This window comes from Pogona vitticeps, chromosome 2, assembly GCF_051106095.1.
Source record: "Pogona vitticeps strain Pit_001003342236 chromosome 2, PviZW2.1, whole genome shotgun sequence".
NCBI lineage: Eukaryota > Metazoa > Chordata > Lepidosauria > Squamata > Agamidae > Pogona > Pogona vitticeps.
Window position 1 is genome coordinate 74,750,250 of NC_135784.1, and position 17,355 is coordinate 74,767,604.

The window sequence follows — 17,355 nt, forward strand, 5'->3', positions numbered from 1 at the left end:
GGGAAAAAGAGCTACAGATTGTAAAGATGGCTAAAGATTGTAGTTACAGAAGTACTTTAACTACAATCCTCCTGAGTCCTTCAAGCATATACAAAGGAACTAGGGAACGAATGGAGTACCTATCAGCTTGTAAACTCCAAATTCCATCAGCCTCAGTCAAACTCCAAATTCCATCAGCCTCAGTCAATCTGGCCATTCACAATGCAGAATCCTCAAATCACATATGTAAGATCTACTTGCAACGTCTGTTGAAGGCATGTAAGATATAGTCAGGATAACCAGGGACCATACACATTCACTATTAACATGAATGCATAACACACACACACACTTTTTTTCACTTGTGGCAGACAAGGAACGTTAGATCTAGCAAGATGCTTGCTGCTTCTGCCTAAGATGAAGCTCAGCACAAAGCAGATGTCAGTACACCCCTACATTCAGCTTTCTATGCATACCAGAAGACTCTAAAACAGGCCAGACTTCATTCTTTACACCTAGTTGAAGTGAAAAGCTGCCATTCTTTGCTAAGTACTCTGTGATGTTCAGATTAGTTCAACTGAGAAGGACTCTCTGAATCTCTGTTATCTGGGAAAGGAGTGCTTCCTCTTCTTCCTTAGGACTGACTTGCAGCAGTGGCCAGAGTTAAACTTATGGTCTTCGTATCAAACTGTGTGCACAACGGATTACAACACAAACAGTTTGACCTTCTTTGACATTCATGAACATAGGCATCCAAGACTTTGTTTCACAAAAATTAGTCTGATTTTATTACAGAGGTGATCATGCCAAGCTCCTACACCCCTTAATGAGAAGCTTTCCAGGAAGAACATTGAACTGGTATATAAAGTATCTTTTGGAGGATTCAAATAAGTCCATTACAGAACTTGTGACTAAATTCCTTCTCTCTGCCCAGAAAACACGAAAGAGAATCCTGATGTTTAACTAATTTTAAACTTTTCAAATTTATTCCATGAATTTATACTGTACCTATATTGTATTTTATTGGGCCTCTAGCTGTAGAATAAAAAAATAAATCATTCATTCCGTTTGATTTTCAATACGGGTTTTGTAGTTGATCTCATCTATTGGGCTTTTTACTTTGCTGACACTGAATAGGATATTGACCATTGTTCCCATTCATGGGTTTTTATGAACCCAGGACCTGCAATTTCCTTCAAACCATAAAAAAATGAAATGATCCATCAGTTTTACTATTGGTTTCTGAAATGTACAGTATGGTTCACTATAATTTTTATAAGACGATTCAACAAGTGATTCAAGTGACACAAATAATGTTACATTTAACCTCAACTGTGTAACACCAGTTAACATTAAACCACTGAATAGTGCTTTCCAAATACTCCTTCTCTTTGATGCACACCTCAGTGTGGTGAGGGCTTTTCAGTGTGTCAGGGAAGGTGACAGCAATGCCATCTGGAGGCTAGATGCAAATACAAGTTTGATTACCAAAGGCAGAATGATGAACTAGGATTCAGGAAACAAGTAATAGTGCTGGAAGATGAAACTCCTAGGTTGGCAGGAAATCAATCAGCAATTCTGGAAAAGCAAAGGTCAAGTATCAAAGCCCCAATGCAACCAGATTAAAGCCCAAAGGACGTCTGATGGTTGACATGCACACAGTTGAAAGGAAAGTGTGAAACTGCATCACAAATACAATTGTAACATGTAAAGTGAGAAGCATGAAGCAAGGAAAACACGAAAACCACAAAGGAAGGACTGGAATGTTTAAACACTGCAATATTTGGTGTGAGTGAACTAAAGTGCACAGGAACAGGACAATTTCCATCAGACAATTATAAAGTGCTTTGCTCAGGAAATGATAAGATCAGAAGAAATAGTGTGACTGTAATACTGAGGGAAAATGTGGCATCGACTATTAAGGGCTGTTATAGAAAAGTCAGCCAAATAATCAGGCAGACTTCAGAAAAAAACTTAACTATTATTCAAACCTATGTTCAAATTACAACACTGAAGAAGAAATGGAATGTTTCTATGCAAGCATCCAGGAGGAAATTGATCATATCTCAAAACAAGACGTGCTGATAATCAGAGGTGACTGGAATGCAAAAGTAGGGAACAAACTTGAACCAAACATTGTTAAAGGGATGATCTTATAGGGCAGGCAGATCTAACTGGAAGGAGGTGCTTTGGCCAGATAGTAAAGTTGAAAAAGAACACTGAAAGAATCCTAGTATCAAAATATAATTTAAATAACATTTCTGATAATATAAAGTCCATATAAATATCAGCTCTGCATTACTAAACCCAACTGACTATAAGCCAGAAGAACTCTAGATTGAAACCAAATAAATGTCTAATGTTCTGGCTGGTTTTCAAAAAATAAGAATCCCTTAAGACATCATATTGCAAATATATGTTGGCTACTGGGCCATACCAAAGAATTTCAGGTCAGTCTACACTTTATAGACTACAACAATGTCTCTGACTATGTGGATCATGAAAAGCTACGGGCTTTTTAAATGCCTCAACACTTAATTGTCCTGATGCACAACCTATACTCTAGACAAGAAGCTAGTGTCAGGAAACTAAGGAAAGGAGTTATCTACCTTGTCTGTTTCAACTACATGCAGAATGTATCCTACAGAAAGCTGGAGTAGATTCAGATAAAGGCAGAGTGAAAACTGTTGGAAGAAACAACATACAAGAACTCCAGAACTTTAATGTTAACAATGAAGGAACTGAAATTCGATTCTGTATACCACAGTTCAATCATCAAGCCAAATGGAAACTGCTGTTAAGAAATCAGAAGAAGATCAAAACTAGGAATGGTAGTAATAAAGGAACTAGAGATCACCACCAAGTGTAAGGATATGTTATTGGAAACCAATACCAAGATCATCCACATCGTTATATCCCCAATTACTATGTATGGGTATGAAAGCTGGACAGTGAAGAAAGCTGAGAGGAAAAGAATTCTTTTTATTTGAAGAATGGTCCTGGAGGAGACTGTTGTGGATACCTTGCACCACCAGAACAACAAAAAGGTCTTAAGATTTAAAAAAATGGTTAAACCAAGGCTTTTTTACTTTGGGCACATGATAAGAAGACACGATTTGCTGTAAAAGACAGTGCTAGGAAAAGTGGAAAAAAGAAAGACCACTTATGAGGTAGGTTGATTCTATAAAGAAAGCCACAAGTCTGAGTGTGTAGGAGCTGAGCAGAGCTGTTAATGACGGATCACTCATTCATAGGACTGCTATAAATCCAAAGTGACTTGACAGCATATTACCACAACAAATTTAATACTGATTTTAGCACCCTGAAAACAAAAATAGTGATATGTTAAATCAATAATTCTATGGTCCCATGCAGTTTGGTCAACACAAAAGCAGTATTTATATTTCATTTTGTTTGGGGTTTTTCAGATTTTTGAAAATCTCATTACTGAGGCTGCAGCACAAGATTAATGACTTGCTATCCTACATGATGTGTTAACCCTAACAACAGTTACTGAAGTGATACAAGAGAAAAAGAGATTGTATTTGCCAGGAGGAGATACATTTCAAGCAACCAATAGCCAATTACTCCACATCTTAAACTTTGCCAATTATTTTACTAAGCTAATCACTTCACTGAGATAATTGTCAGGCCATCTACAAGAAACATTTGCAGTTAACAACTTTTTTGCCCTGAAACACTGACAGAAGCGAAAAATAGACTTCATTCTAACTATAAAATGCAATACTAAATTCCTACAAGGCTGTACATTTTCTCGCCATCAAGATTTGAAGTACTGCTTCATCTTCCAATTACACAAGATGCTGTATATTTTCTTCTTTGTATCTTTTCCCAATGTCTCAAGATTAATGAGAGCAAATGTCTCAATTACAAATACACAGTGTGTTGAAAGCTACATAAGTCTATAACAGAGCATTTTATCTGTGAATACTCTCCTGTAATAGCACTGGGGATGGATTAAAACCTTGGACAAGCCTCTAAATCTCTGTTGCAGTCATTTGTTGTTTTACCAAAAACTTAAGGAGGGTAAAAATGCAACAGTGAGGATTATCACCGCAGTGAAAACTAGGCCAGTGTGAACAAAAACTGTGTCTACGGCTGTAACACTTCAGACTGAAGGCAAAAGGGTTCCCATAACTTAATCCTCCCATAGGCAAAATAATTCTCCAGATGCTAATGAGGGCTGTTCCCTGTTACTTCAAAGAAAAAGGTTCTAACCCACATTGTCCTGGCCATACCAGTTTTCTCTGTTTACAATTCTGTAGGATCATTTTTTCTCCAGTTTAAAGCTTTACATATGCTGAAATCTTAACTATACTGTAATGGAGTCAAAATACAGTTTAAAGTCATGGTAGGCATAAGGAGAAGTAATATGCATGGAGGCCCTTGGGTCATTTTTGCGTATACCCCCCAGCAACAGATTAAGCTCTAGATCAGTGCCTGGTATCAGTAATGGAGTGGATGAGGGTGAGTAAACTGAAACTTAACCCAGACAATACAGAGGTGCTCCTGATCAGTCAAAAGGCAAATCAAGGAACAGGAATACATCCAATACTGGATGGGATCATACTCCTATTGAAAAAACAGGTGTACAGCTTGAGGATACTCCTGGATTCAGCCCTGAACCTGGATGCCCAGGTCTCGGTGGTGGTCAGGAGTGCATCTGCACAATTAAAACTAGTGGGCTAGCTATGTCCATTTCTTGAGAGATCTGATTTGGCCACCGTGATACACATCCCAGTTACTTCCCAGCTGGATTACTGTAATGCGCTCTATATGGGGCTGCCAATGGAAAACGTCAGGAAACTTCATTGGGTCCAAAATGCAGCAGCCAGATTGCTGACTGGGGCTGGTTACAAGGACCACATAATCCCCCGTCAGAGCAGCTCCACTGGCTGCTGATCAGTTTCTGGGCACAATTTAAAGTGCTGGTTTTAACCTATAAAGCCCTAAATGGCCTGGGTCCAAGCTACCTCAAATATCCTGTCTCCCATTATGAGCTGCCTGTTAATGTTGTAGATGCCTCCTTATTTTCGCCATTTGCAGTTTTGAATATTGTCTTTTAATGATGTCAACTACCACTGTATACTCTTTGTTTTCAACTGTATACACTGTATTTGTTGTTGCAAGCCGCCTTGGGTCCTTTTCAAGAAAAAAGGCTGAATAAAAATATTTTGAACAAACAAACAAAAAGGGTCAATGAAGAAGACTGACAGGAAAAAACAATTAATTCATCTGAAATTAGTTGTTGTAAGAGAGCTTTTCGGATACCACCAAATGCCAGAAAGACAAATAAGTGGATGCTAGATCTAATCAAAGCTGAAATCTCTCTAGAAGCAAAACAATGATTAAATGAGACTGTTGTACTTACTACACATCAGGAGAAAATAATAGTCAGTGGAAAAGGAAGAGTAGATGAAAGCGTAAAAAGATCAAATATGAGATACTGCAGATTGACTCCATAATAGAAGCCACAACCTTGAGCCCTAAGCAAGTCTATTAAAGACATACAGTTTTCGGAAGCTACCAATTCATACAGTTACCATAAGCTGGAAGTGACTTGATGGCATGTGACATCCACCACACAACCATTTTTGGTGAACAATCCTGAAAACACTTTTTTGCTTAGAAAGTCCCTTTGTGCCCTCTAGTTAGTGGTGACGGGCAATTTTTTCCATGTTCTGAGGACCATATGCTCTTCCCGTATTTATTTATTTCAAGTACAAGAAGGGCAACACATTTTTTCAACAAAAGCAATTTTCTTCAGTTAAACCCATTTTCAATCAACAAAACTTATTTATTTATCCTTTTTTATTTATTCGATTTATACCCCGCCCCCCTAGATAGCGTCTACTCAGGGCAGCTGACAAAATCATAAAATATCATAAAATAACAATAAAAACAGCACAATCAAAATAAACAATATTCATAATCAAAAAACATTTAAACATTAGCATGATCAAGATGGGGAATAAAAGAACAGAAAAGATAGAATTCAAGAAATGACATGAGGGAAAGCCTGCCTGAAGAGCCAAGTTTTTAAATGGTTCTTAAAAACACCCAGCGAGGGAGCCAGGTGGATCTCTGATGGAAAGTTGTTCCATAGTCGAGGGGCCACTGCCGAGAAAGCCCGGTTTCTTGTTCTTTCTTTCCGGGCCTCTCTCGGCGTTAGGCCCCTCAACCAACCCTCCTCGCTGTGTCGAGTAATTCAGGTAGATCTGGGTGGGAGAAGGCGATCTGCCAAATACCAAGGTCCGCAACCGTTTAGGGCTTTATACGTCATCATTAACACTTTGAAGTCGATGCAGAAGCAAATGGGCAGCCAGTGTAGGGCAGACAGAATGGGAGAGATATGCTGGTGTTTTCTCACCCCACTAAGAAGTCTGGCTGCCGTGTTCTGCACCATTTGAAGCTTCCGCATCAATCTCAAAGGTAGCCCCACGTAGAGTGCATTGCAGTGGTCTAATCGCGAGATTACAAGTGCGTGGACGAGAGTACTGAGGGACTCCCCATCAAGGTAGGGTCGCAGCTGGGCGATCCGCCACAGATGGAAATAGGTGCAGCAGGCCACGGACGCCACCTGGGTTTCCATGGTAAGCACCGGGTCCAGATGTATCCCCAAGCTGCGGACCTCACTCCGTGTGGTGAGGGACACCCCCCCAAAAGAGAGGGAGTCTCCCAAACCGCCAATGGGGGGGGCCACCCACCCTCAAGACCTCCATCTTGTCCGGGTTCAGCATCAACCCATTCAGCTGCGTCCATTGCAGTACGGTGTCGAGGTAGCGTTGAAGGGACAGAATGGCATCCACTGAAGTAGGTGAAAAGGAGATGTAAAGCTGGGTGTTATCAGCAGACTGATGGCACAAAGCCCTACACACCCCGATGACCCTGCCCAGCAGCCTCATATAGATATTAAACAGCATTGGGAAGATAATCAACCCCTGTGGAACCCAACAATTGAGACTCCACGGGGCCGAGATACTCTCCCAAAGCTGTACTCTCTGGGGACGGTCCTCCAAGAAGGAACGGAGCCAGGCAAGCGCCAGGCCATCGATTCCCAGCTCAGAGAGCCTCCCCAGGAGGATACCATGGTCGACGGTATCAAAGATGGCTGAGATATCGAGGAGGACCAACAAAGACATATTGCCCCTGTCAGCCTCCCTCGGCAGGTCATCCAACAGTGCAACCAGTGCTGTTTCTGTACCGTGGTGCAGCCTGAATCCCGACTGAAATGGATCCAGAGCATTAGTTTCATCCAGAAGTGCCTGAAGCTGATCAGCCACCACCCTGTCTACTACTTTGCTAAGGAAAGAAACATTGGCGATGGGCCTATAATTGCCAATTTCGTCCGCCGCCGAATTTGGTTTCTTCCTAATGGGCCTAATGAGTGTCTCCTTGAGGGCAAGAGGAACCTTGCCCTCCTGGAGAGACCCATTAATTATCACTGTGGCCCATTCAGTTGTTATAGGCCTGACTGCTTTGATTAGCCAGGCCAGGCAAGGGTCAAGGGAGGAAGTGGTGGCCCGACATTGATCAAGCGCTTTGTCCACTATATCTGGTGTCACAGGCTGAAAGCGCTCGAGTGTCACCGGGCAAGGTGGAGCACTAGACATCTCAACTCGATCCAGGCGAGGGAGATCCCGGCGGATGGCCTACACTTTTGATTTTAAAAATGCTTCAAATTGGTCAAGTGAGATATTAGAGGGAAGCCCATCACCTAGACCAATTCCGGATAAGTCGCAAACTATATGGAATAATTCCGCCTGCTGACTGGAAGCTTCGCTTATCCGGTCAGCGAAGTGTGATCGTTTAGCAGCCTTCACCTTAGCCAGGTAATGGTTAGTTGCGATCCTGACAGCTTTCTTATTATAATCTGTTGGTTCCTCTCTCCAGATGCACTCTAGCCGTCTCCTGTTTCGCTTCATTGCTCGTAGGTCCCGATTATACCAGGACCCTAGCCAAGCTCTGCGGCCAGGGTTAACTTCATCGTTAACTGACTTATATTAAAAAACCAAACATGCAAATTAGCCTCTAAGGCTATACCCCTTTCCTTCAGCTCCTCTTGCTTGGGAGAACAGGGTTTTGGTTGCTACCAAATTTGGTATAAATAAATAAATAAAAACCCTCAAACCCCTCCCCCTGGGAACACCTGATTTAATGTTTAGCATACAACTACATCAACTTTTTTCCCTTCTCGAAGTCAACTCTAGATCTAGCTATATGTTTAAAATAATAACCTGTGGTTTGAACAAAACCTACCATCTTGTTTTTATTAAAAGCTAGTAAAACTGGCATGCTCTGGTCCATGGGGTCACGAAGGAGTTGGACATGACTTAACAACTAAACAACAGCAACAACAAGTAAAAATTTAAAATCTGAAGAGAAGCTGATAAAGGAGTACAGTGTCATTTACCTGCTTTGAAATAAGACATCACTCTATGCTTACCCGCTGTTAGTGCTTCATCTAGGAACAACTTTAACCGCCTGCTTCGGAGCCCAAACATTTTCCCCGTTTCGTGCAAAAGCCCTTGATATGTTAGTCCATTCTGACCAACAGGATTTTCCAAGAGAAGAGTTCCAATCATTCCATTTAGGCATTCTGGAGGAAAACAAATTATAAGGATTTTAGTAGGAGAAATAAAACAGATTCTACACTGTACCCTAAAACAACAATTTTCCCCCCTCTACCATCCTCTTTACTCTGTGACTGCCTCAAGATACTATCCTACATCCCTACATCCACCTCCATGGGGAAAAGAGGCACTGAGCTCAGTAAGGCTTGTTAAGTGCCAGTGAATTGCATTCAACTTAAAGCAACCCTCACAGAATTTTGAAGTTAATGTATTTTACCAATGTCACCCCCACCAATGAATTTTCATGGCCAAGTGGGAACCTGAGTCCCTAATTCATTACTCCATTTGATACACCCCACCAGCTTTCTCAATGAGACTTATTTTTCAGTAAATTGTTATTACTGAGTTTCTAACTTGGTTTAGCATATAAAATGCCCAACCCAGAGAGAGACATTGCGTTTCCCCCCACCCCTACTTAAAACTGTGTGAAAATAAAATTCAGGTAAGATACCTTTAAGTACACACATTTAAAAACCTACAGAAATGGAATAGATAAGATCAAGTTTGCAACTAAACCTAATCAAGAAATGAATAGTTTGCCATAGTATGCCAAGAGAATCTCAAGCAAATGCTTATCTTTCAAATGCATGACTACTACAGAACTCAGAATGTTTAACTATTCAGTGGCAGCAGCACTTGTCAAACAGGTAATCAGACCCCGATACCACCTCCCATTTCCTTCTGTATGTCAGGTACATCCCATATCCTTACCATATCCATATCCCATATCCAATACTGTATTAGGCCTTCTTTGCGCTGTCTTTAATGTTCAGCTTTTCCTTGTACGTACAGACACAAAGAAACAAAATGTACACTAGCCCTTCATGGCATTCCTTAATGAGGAAAAGAAGGTGTCTGTGTTTAATAATGGGCTGGGTCAAGTGTAACTGCATTATCTGCAGTTGGGAAACAATACCTAGGGCAGGCAGGCCTTAAGAGGTTTCAGAATGTTTAAATGTTACTAAATAATTCGATTTGCATGATTTTCTGCACTGGCAGCAGGCTGCACTAAATTACCCTTGTGGTTTACTCCAGCTTTACGATTCTACAGTTAGAATCTCACATGAAGTACCTTGTGGTTTTGCATTCACCAGCTGTAAATTGATGTACTGACAGAGGAAGCCATCAAGACTATTCAAGGCCGGCACTGACCCTGCAGTTACATGAAGCATCTTTCCACTAAGACTCAGCAAGTCTGTTTGATTTTTCAGCTCTGAAAAGAAGAAAGAAACCAAGCTGTTAAAGGAAAGCTGTTACGGAGCACTGTCCCCCACATCGAAGGATGGCGCCTGATGCTTACATGAGATGTGCTTTCCTTTTTAGGTTACAGTTCCCAAGCATATTCGAACTGGAAACATATGCACTAAAAATCAGTACTGTCATGCTGTAAATATCTCTACCATAATATACACCATATAAGGAGAACAAGATTGGAAACTATCCATTGCTCTGCTTTTCACAAATTACCACCTAACCTTAAGTTTCCTGATGATGCAGAGGACTAGAACATTCATAGCAGGAAGAGGTTATCAGTGGCTTCTTCTCATGATGGCCATACACTTACTTCAAGATCAGAGAAAAAACACTTCTAATGTTGGGCTACAACAGTAACAGAGGATTTGCATCTTCATGTCCTGGTTTTCAGCTTACTATAAATATCTGGTTAGATGGTGCAGAAGACCAGGTATTTGAGTAGACAGAGCACTGACTAGATACACTGCAGTTCTTATGATCAGAGATAGGCTTCCATCTCGTACAATTAGGCTAAGCAAGCTTTTGTATGGCTCCGTATCCTTATGGATTAACATTTGTACTCACGGATCGTACTGTTGCCTCTTTCAAAGGTAAAGCAGCACCAGCGTGGGAGTTACAGGCAACTCCCAACCTATAAGACTGCCTTTATCCAAATGTTACTGGAACCACATTGGATAGTGTGGGGCCCATGCTGTCCTAATAACTCAGTAAAGGTATCCTATTACAAATGAAGATAAGATGCAATGCTTGGGTTGTAACAATAGCACAAAAGTGCATAGAAGAAAGTTATTTATTTAAACATGAAGCTTATGGACAATAGGAATTATTAACGCCAATATATCTCTAAGCATATGTACAGTGGGACAAGTTGGATAAACTATCAAAGGGAAGACAGAGAAGAGAATGCTATGGATACAGGATTACTACAGAGCAGGCCAAAACTGAAATCTAAAAACAAGGTATCTACAGAATAAGGAGCCTCTATCATCTAACCAAACCTATCACGTAGGTTTCTTGCGAGAAAAACCCAGGCACACAATTTTTACCTCCTAGGAGGAAGGGAGAGAACTAAAAGACAGAATGATTTTCTTTAAAAGACAAATGTCTGGACTGTAACCAGACGTCTTGCTACTTTGCACTTATTTTACAAATAGTGATAGCCATGTGACAAGTATGCTACTTTGAAGGAAGATACAAAGATGTATGTGGGAGCACTGTTCCCAAGGTTGCTAAACTGTTGGCTTAATCTACAGTAGAGGGCAAACCCTCCTGGTTGACATCACAGTTGCTTCTGAGGGGCATGACTGCCCATCATTCTTTTTTTCTCATAGGTGATAAAGAGCTTGCTCAATTGCCTTTCCTTAGGCCAATCATAATGCATTATGTAACCATTGTCCTATCTGAACTCTGTCAACTATCTGTGAGCTTGTAAGGTTAATAAAAGCACAGTCCACCTGGGGGCATGGCAGAAGACTTCTCATTCTGCTCCCTTTGACTAGGCGCCTATCAGGAGCACTGCTGGCAGACATCCCTGTGTGTGTGGCTTACTTCTTTAACTTCTATCTCTAAGAGACTATTTGCTATCCTAATTACTTGTGATCACAAAGCCCATCAGCCTTCTCATTTCATGGCTCCAACAGATGCACACAATAGGGAACAAGTATACAGTACATTTCATGCATTGATTGTGATTTCACATAATAGCCACTTCATCCCTTAGAGGCTGAAAGTCAGGAACTCTTATGGACTAGAAAGGAGTGTTTAAATGCACATTCATCCAAGGCAGCATTACATTTCCAAACATCTTCATTCCAACACAAACAATATTGTACTTCATCCACACCTAAGCATCATAAGAAATGTGCCATCTGAATAATAGCAAAATCGCCATGTAGTCCATAAGTAAAAACAAAAATCATAGCTGGGTAATACCTTTCATTATCAAACACATACAACAGCCAATATACTGAGCCAGATTTTTGAACTCTGAGTCATCCCTATCCTCTTCTATACCTCCTTAAATGACAATGAATGCTGGAGAACTCAGACCACTTCTTTGACAAACTAGCTACAAGCAGTTTGTAGGGGGGCAAATTCCAGATCTTGGAAGTAACACATTCCATTGGTAACAAATTTTTACTCCTTGCTGCTGTTTTTATTACACATCTTCCTCGAATTGCATTGATTTGAGCAGCACATGAGTCATACATGGTTTTGGGGGCAGGGAAAGATTCATACATGATTTTGAACAATATGGGGGTCGGCATCCCTGGGCTCGGCACTGTTGAAGGGAGAAATGTACATGCTGTTTTTTTAATCACTGTTCAGTGTTTGTCTGGGACTATTTTTACTGTTCTCTACCAGAGACCACCAGCAGTCTAAAAGTGCAACTGAACAAAACAAAGTTGGGAAGGAGGGTCAGGAGCAAGCATCCAACACACCACCCTTCAAACTAGAATATTGTAATTTTCATCATGTTTTGCTTCCCTCAAGCTTGCATATTAATCCAAACAGTCTGTGACACTCTTGGGAAGACAGATCAACAAATTTAGTGTTGTCATGTTTGAAAAAAGTAACAAGCCTTTCATGCCAAACTATATTATTTTAAGAATGAAATGATAATGGTAGCTTAATTGAGCCAGGGTAACTATAATTTAAAAAAAAAAAACTTAATTAAAACAAACAACTCTTCCTTCTTTTTGTTCTTCCTCTACCTCCAGCCACCCGCTTCAAAGAAGCACTAAAATAAATGCAAGAATTATTGAATACTAGCTATAGGTGTATGACATTATGGAGCATAACTTCCTCTACTTTCTTTTTTTTTTAAGGACTTCAACATATATATAGATGTTCTGCCGCTATCTGTTGCTGTCGAGAAAGGCCATATAAGCAGATGAATAATTCAGCACATTAACTCAATAGACTTGAGTCAAGATGATACAGCTTGAACGTACAGCTCAAAATGCTGAGTGGCCCCAAGATAAACCTTCCCAATGACTCTCATCACTAAGTGACAACGCACTGCTGCATTGCTTTGTGGCTCATATGGCCTAACAAACCTATTGCTCACCCAAGATATCTTCACAGAACAGAGAGAAATGCAGGTCAAGATGTTACAATTTAAGCTAGAAATTGCTTAAAAAGTGTAATATGATTGACAGAAAAATATTTTTAAACATTTTAAATTTTCGCTTACAAGCTGAGGATACTACTATCTCGTATTAAATGTCACATCTTATAAGCCCGATATTTACACCATACATACATAAATTAGACTACCAACATGGCCTGCAGGCTGCAATTTTCTTTGATATGTTAGGAGATACAGTAATCCAAAAACTGGACACAGATAAGATACCAAGGCACTGTTTTCACCCCACATTACCTTTGCCAATTACTACAGAAACCTGACTGGAGTGCAAAGATGTCACTGTTACTAAAAAGAACAATTTGAAGAGGCAAATAATGTCAAAATTTGCAGCCAACGTAGCCTAGAGTATGTCTGGCACTATCAACTATATAAGAGACAATTGCCATGTTTTCCAGTTGCAAGCAGGTTGCCCATAAAGAAGGAAAATATATTTTCCAATACTGAGGGAGACTTCTCATAAAAAAAACCTTTCTAACTTTTCTAATCAGCCCTAAATTAACTGTTGATTCCCTACCCTTTTCGTTTTTGATATCTGATGGAAAAAGCCACCAAACATGTAAGACAGTGAGCATACACACGAGCATATAAAAGTTCTGCAAAGTGATATAGGAGCCCTCCATTATATAAATTACACTAAGTTTATTGAAAATATTTAAAACAAAGTAGACTATTTGGTGAACATACATAACCACAAAAGACATCAACACTTTCTAATTTATCCTTTAAAATCCTTTTTCAAAAGCTGATGCTAGGAAAATAGCAACAATATATTGATAAAACATCTTATCAGACTGTAGGTGTCCATAAATGTTTAGTACTGCTTTAGGATAGGCACTTTCTAAAATAATACTGTAGATCAAATCTAACCATAGAAATAGAGACAAAGTGTGTGATCCAGAAATCGTAGATAAGTAGACAATCTGAAGCAAAGGAATCCGATCGCAGCAGCGGCAAGAAGGAACTGAGGTATTACGAGTGGGCAGAACATGCGCACTACAGGGAAATGTCCTACTAATCATGTTTCTTTAAGCTCTAGAATATTCCGAAACGTCCTGTGCAGGTGCAGTCTAACCCATTTGTGTGCATTCACAGAGGCCACGAAGAAGAAGCAGGAGCTATAAGACCATTTGTGCCAAATACTTTGGAGTAAGTGGATCACAAAATGATATGGATCATTCCAAAATAAATGAGTGTGCAACAACATTTGATTGTCCTGATACATAATCTACATTTTGGAAAAGAGACTGCTGTTTGGACAGTATGTGGTAAAACAGACAAAAATCACAATTACAGAAGGATTAAGTAATAACTTAACTTTTTTTTCCCTAGGAAGCTGGGCTGAGGGTGAAGGCCAGGTATGTTTGCATGGATGTTTTGCTGAGTTTTTTTTTTCCTGGGCTTTCTTTTTGTCTCCTCACCACATGGCCTGGGAGTGGGGCCTAGGGGGTGGGACTTTCTGCTTTAAAAGAGCGTGTCCCAGGACCGTACGCCTAATGGAGCGCGAAATTCTCAAATTCTATCTCTGGCCTTAATATGGTAAATAGGAAAGCCAATTAGATTTGCATAAGCCTGGGAGGCAGGAAATTTTTAAGGGTCAGATCATACTTCCACACTATTAAAGAGCAGGCCGGGTAGGTGGGGCTCGTCAGCCATGGAAGGCAGTCCATCTAAGAGAAGGAAAACTCCGATTCAAACCTCCACTGCCTTGTGGCTATATCCACTCATGGAAAAGGCTTCAGGAGTTAACCTAGAGGCAAAATCCGGAGCCGGAGTCCCGAAGGCAGCTCGTGTCGTTCTGCCAACTCCTGCAACGTTGCTGGAACCAGTCGTATTGGCTCTTGCCTTTCCATTGGACCATTTCAGCAACGTGGAGAGGGGGGATTTGCTGCTTGGGTAACAGCCTATCCTTCATATTACCTTACCCAGGCTTCATGCTCTGGAGAGGACATTCCTCGATTCAGAGCATGTCACCATAGTCTCTTGAGACTAAAGGATGCCTACGAAGTAATAACTGCACAGCAGTAATTGATTCTCAGTCCACAGGCGCACATAGGACACACAATAACAACCCAACAAAGGTGCACCTGCATTACTCCCAAGAAGTACTGACCTGCTTTTCCATTAAAGACTGCAAGTTTTGACTTTTCAAGTCCAAAAATGGAAGAAATCGTACTAATAAGTTTAGTGAAGTCTAATTTATTATCTCCCTTGGGATTTTCCAGTAACACCATACCACCTGAGGAAAGAAACATATGATAATGCAAAGAAACTGACTTTTTCTTAATTAATAGATTATGAAGGGTGTTACACTTATACCTTAATGCACATGAAAGGCACATTTCCCTCTTCTTACCCAGCAACTAGTTAAATATCTTCAGTTTAATTACAAAAGAATATAAAAATAAGAATTTTCTTTTTAAAACTGACAATAAGCATCAGATTATAATGGTCCCATATGTTAAGATGCCTAAACACACCCTACAGCTGAATGTCTCTTGAAATATGACTGGTTACAACGGTATTTGATTCACAGTTTTTAAAAAATGAAACAGGGCCCTAAGACCTGTTAGATTATATCCAAGGGGTCCAGTGAGCTTGAGTTTGATTTTTTGTATGATTTCCTCCCATGCCACATGCAAACTACTAAGAAATGGAGGAGAATTCCAAAAGTAACTTGTGAAACACATGGAAGTAATGTGTTTTGAGGAAAATGCCTTAAGTTGTTCAAATGCTCTAAGTTACGATAAGCATCTCTCTAAGCTCAGACTATAACAGCTAAGAACAAATGCACGGTGTCTGTGTTACATGCCATCAAATCGAGACTGACTTCTATTGACCCTAACATGGATTCCAAGGTGAGATATTTAAGGAATGGTTTTACCAGTTTCACCCTCCCACAAGCTTCTGTAGCCAAGCAGAGGATTCAAACCAAGGCATCCATCACTCTGTGAACTACACCACACTGGGTATCTAATTATGGTATTTATTAACACATCTCTGTACTGGTAAATTAGAAAGATTAAATGATACACGAACAACTGTTTTTTTCTAGTTCACTATTTGTTGGGTGCTGAAATAATTCTATAATCATTGATACATCCGTGTTGTGCCTTTTCCATAAGCCTCTCCAGCTTTTAGTCATATATTTTCTACATATGCAAGGGAATTCAAGACTAGGAGTACCAACCTGACTATGACCAAACCCAAAGGTATTAAGTTTCGTGGCAAGTAATCTCAGGCAACTGGGTATAAGATTTTGCAGCCCAAACAGGATAATCTTCATTCACAGCCACCACACATGCTGATTATGCAGATCTGTTATCCCGAGCAGGCCTGCAGTAATTCTCAGCATATGACTGTATTGATAGATTACAATATGCAACCACAAAAAGTTATAGCTACCATCTTGAAGCCTCAACGTGTAACACAGAAGCCTGCAAATCTTTAGCAAGTGTATAAAAAAAGTGGCAAAAACCCAGTAATATATCCATACCTTGCTCTTTACCATTAACACAGATGTTCAAATTGACATAAGCACATGCTGGTTCAATGCGATGATCTAAAGCACCTTTAGTGAGTGTAATTTCCAGTTCTGACCCCTTCAGCTAAACAAACAAACAATAGCATTTTCTTGAATTATTCTTTTAAGAACTAGCATGCAAATTTTCCCCACTTTCCCAAAAAGCGATTATCATTTGAGTAGTGTCAGGAATTATAGTAAAAACAGTTGCCAATTAAAATTATTTCCTAGTAAATAAAGGTGTAAAAGCAAACACAAAAAGAAACAAATAAGCTTTCAAAGTTGCAAAAAAGAGTACACACACACAAAAAACCCCATATGGAGTCACAGCTGCACATGCAGATGTGTTTCTGGGTCTGCTTGTCACTTAACTGCCAGGCTACAACCATGTTTTAAGGCTAAATTAATAATATTTAATTATATTTTATTCTGAACAGTAAGAGATCATAACTTAAAAAAATACAGAAATATATAACTTCATGAAACCTTTTTTGTTGCAGCTACACTTACAACTGAAGCAATTACAAGTAAGTTTGCAGAAATATACAGACAGTTAAAAATCTTGCCCTGTGATAATAGACAGGATTCAATCTGTACATTTCAAGGATGTGAACAGGATCCTTTGAGAGGTGAAGGCCACGACATGTGCACTGGACACATGCCCTTCCTGGTGCAACATCTAGTGGACAGGAGGAGGAGTGAATGCCTCAGTGCAGTAACGTACATGGGGGGGGGCTTCTAAGCTCCAGGGGTTTCCAGATGAGACAGATCCATTTTACTCCAGCTTCAGGCCAGAT

The 17,355-nt window shown here is 40.1% G+C and overlaps 1 protein-coding gene across 2 annotated transcripts in view; it reads right to left on the minus strand.

Moving 5' to 3' along the window:
- Nucleotides 1-17,355, minus strand: part of IARS1 (isoleucyl-tRNA synthetase 1) — a 117,203-nt gene that overhangs the window by 11,416 nt on the left and 88,432 nt on the right. For both annotated transcript variants that reach the window (XM_020806598.3, XM_020806597.3), the window contains exons 30-33: nucleotides 16,532-16,643; nucleotides 15,149-15,274; nucleotides 9,706-9,846; nucleotides 8,447-8,599 (exon numbers count right to left, since the gene is read on the minus strand). In XM_020806598.3, coding sequence (XP_020662257.2) covers nucleotides 8,447-8,599; nucleotides 9,706-9,846; nucleotides 15,149-15,274; nucleotides 16,532-16,643 — 532 coding nt within the window. The remainder of the gene's footprint in view (nucleotides 1-8,446; nucleotides 8,600-9,705; nucleotides 9,847-15,148; nucleotides 15,275-16,531; nucleotides 16,644-17,355) is intronic.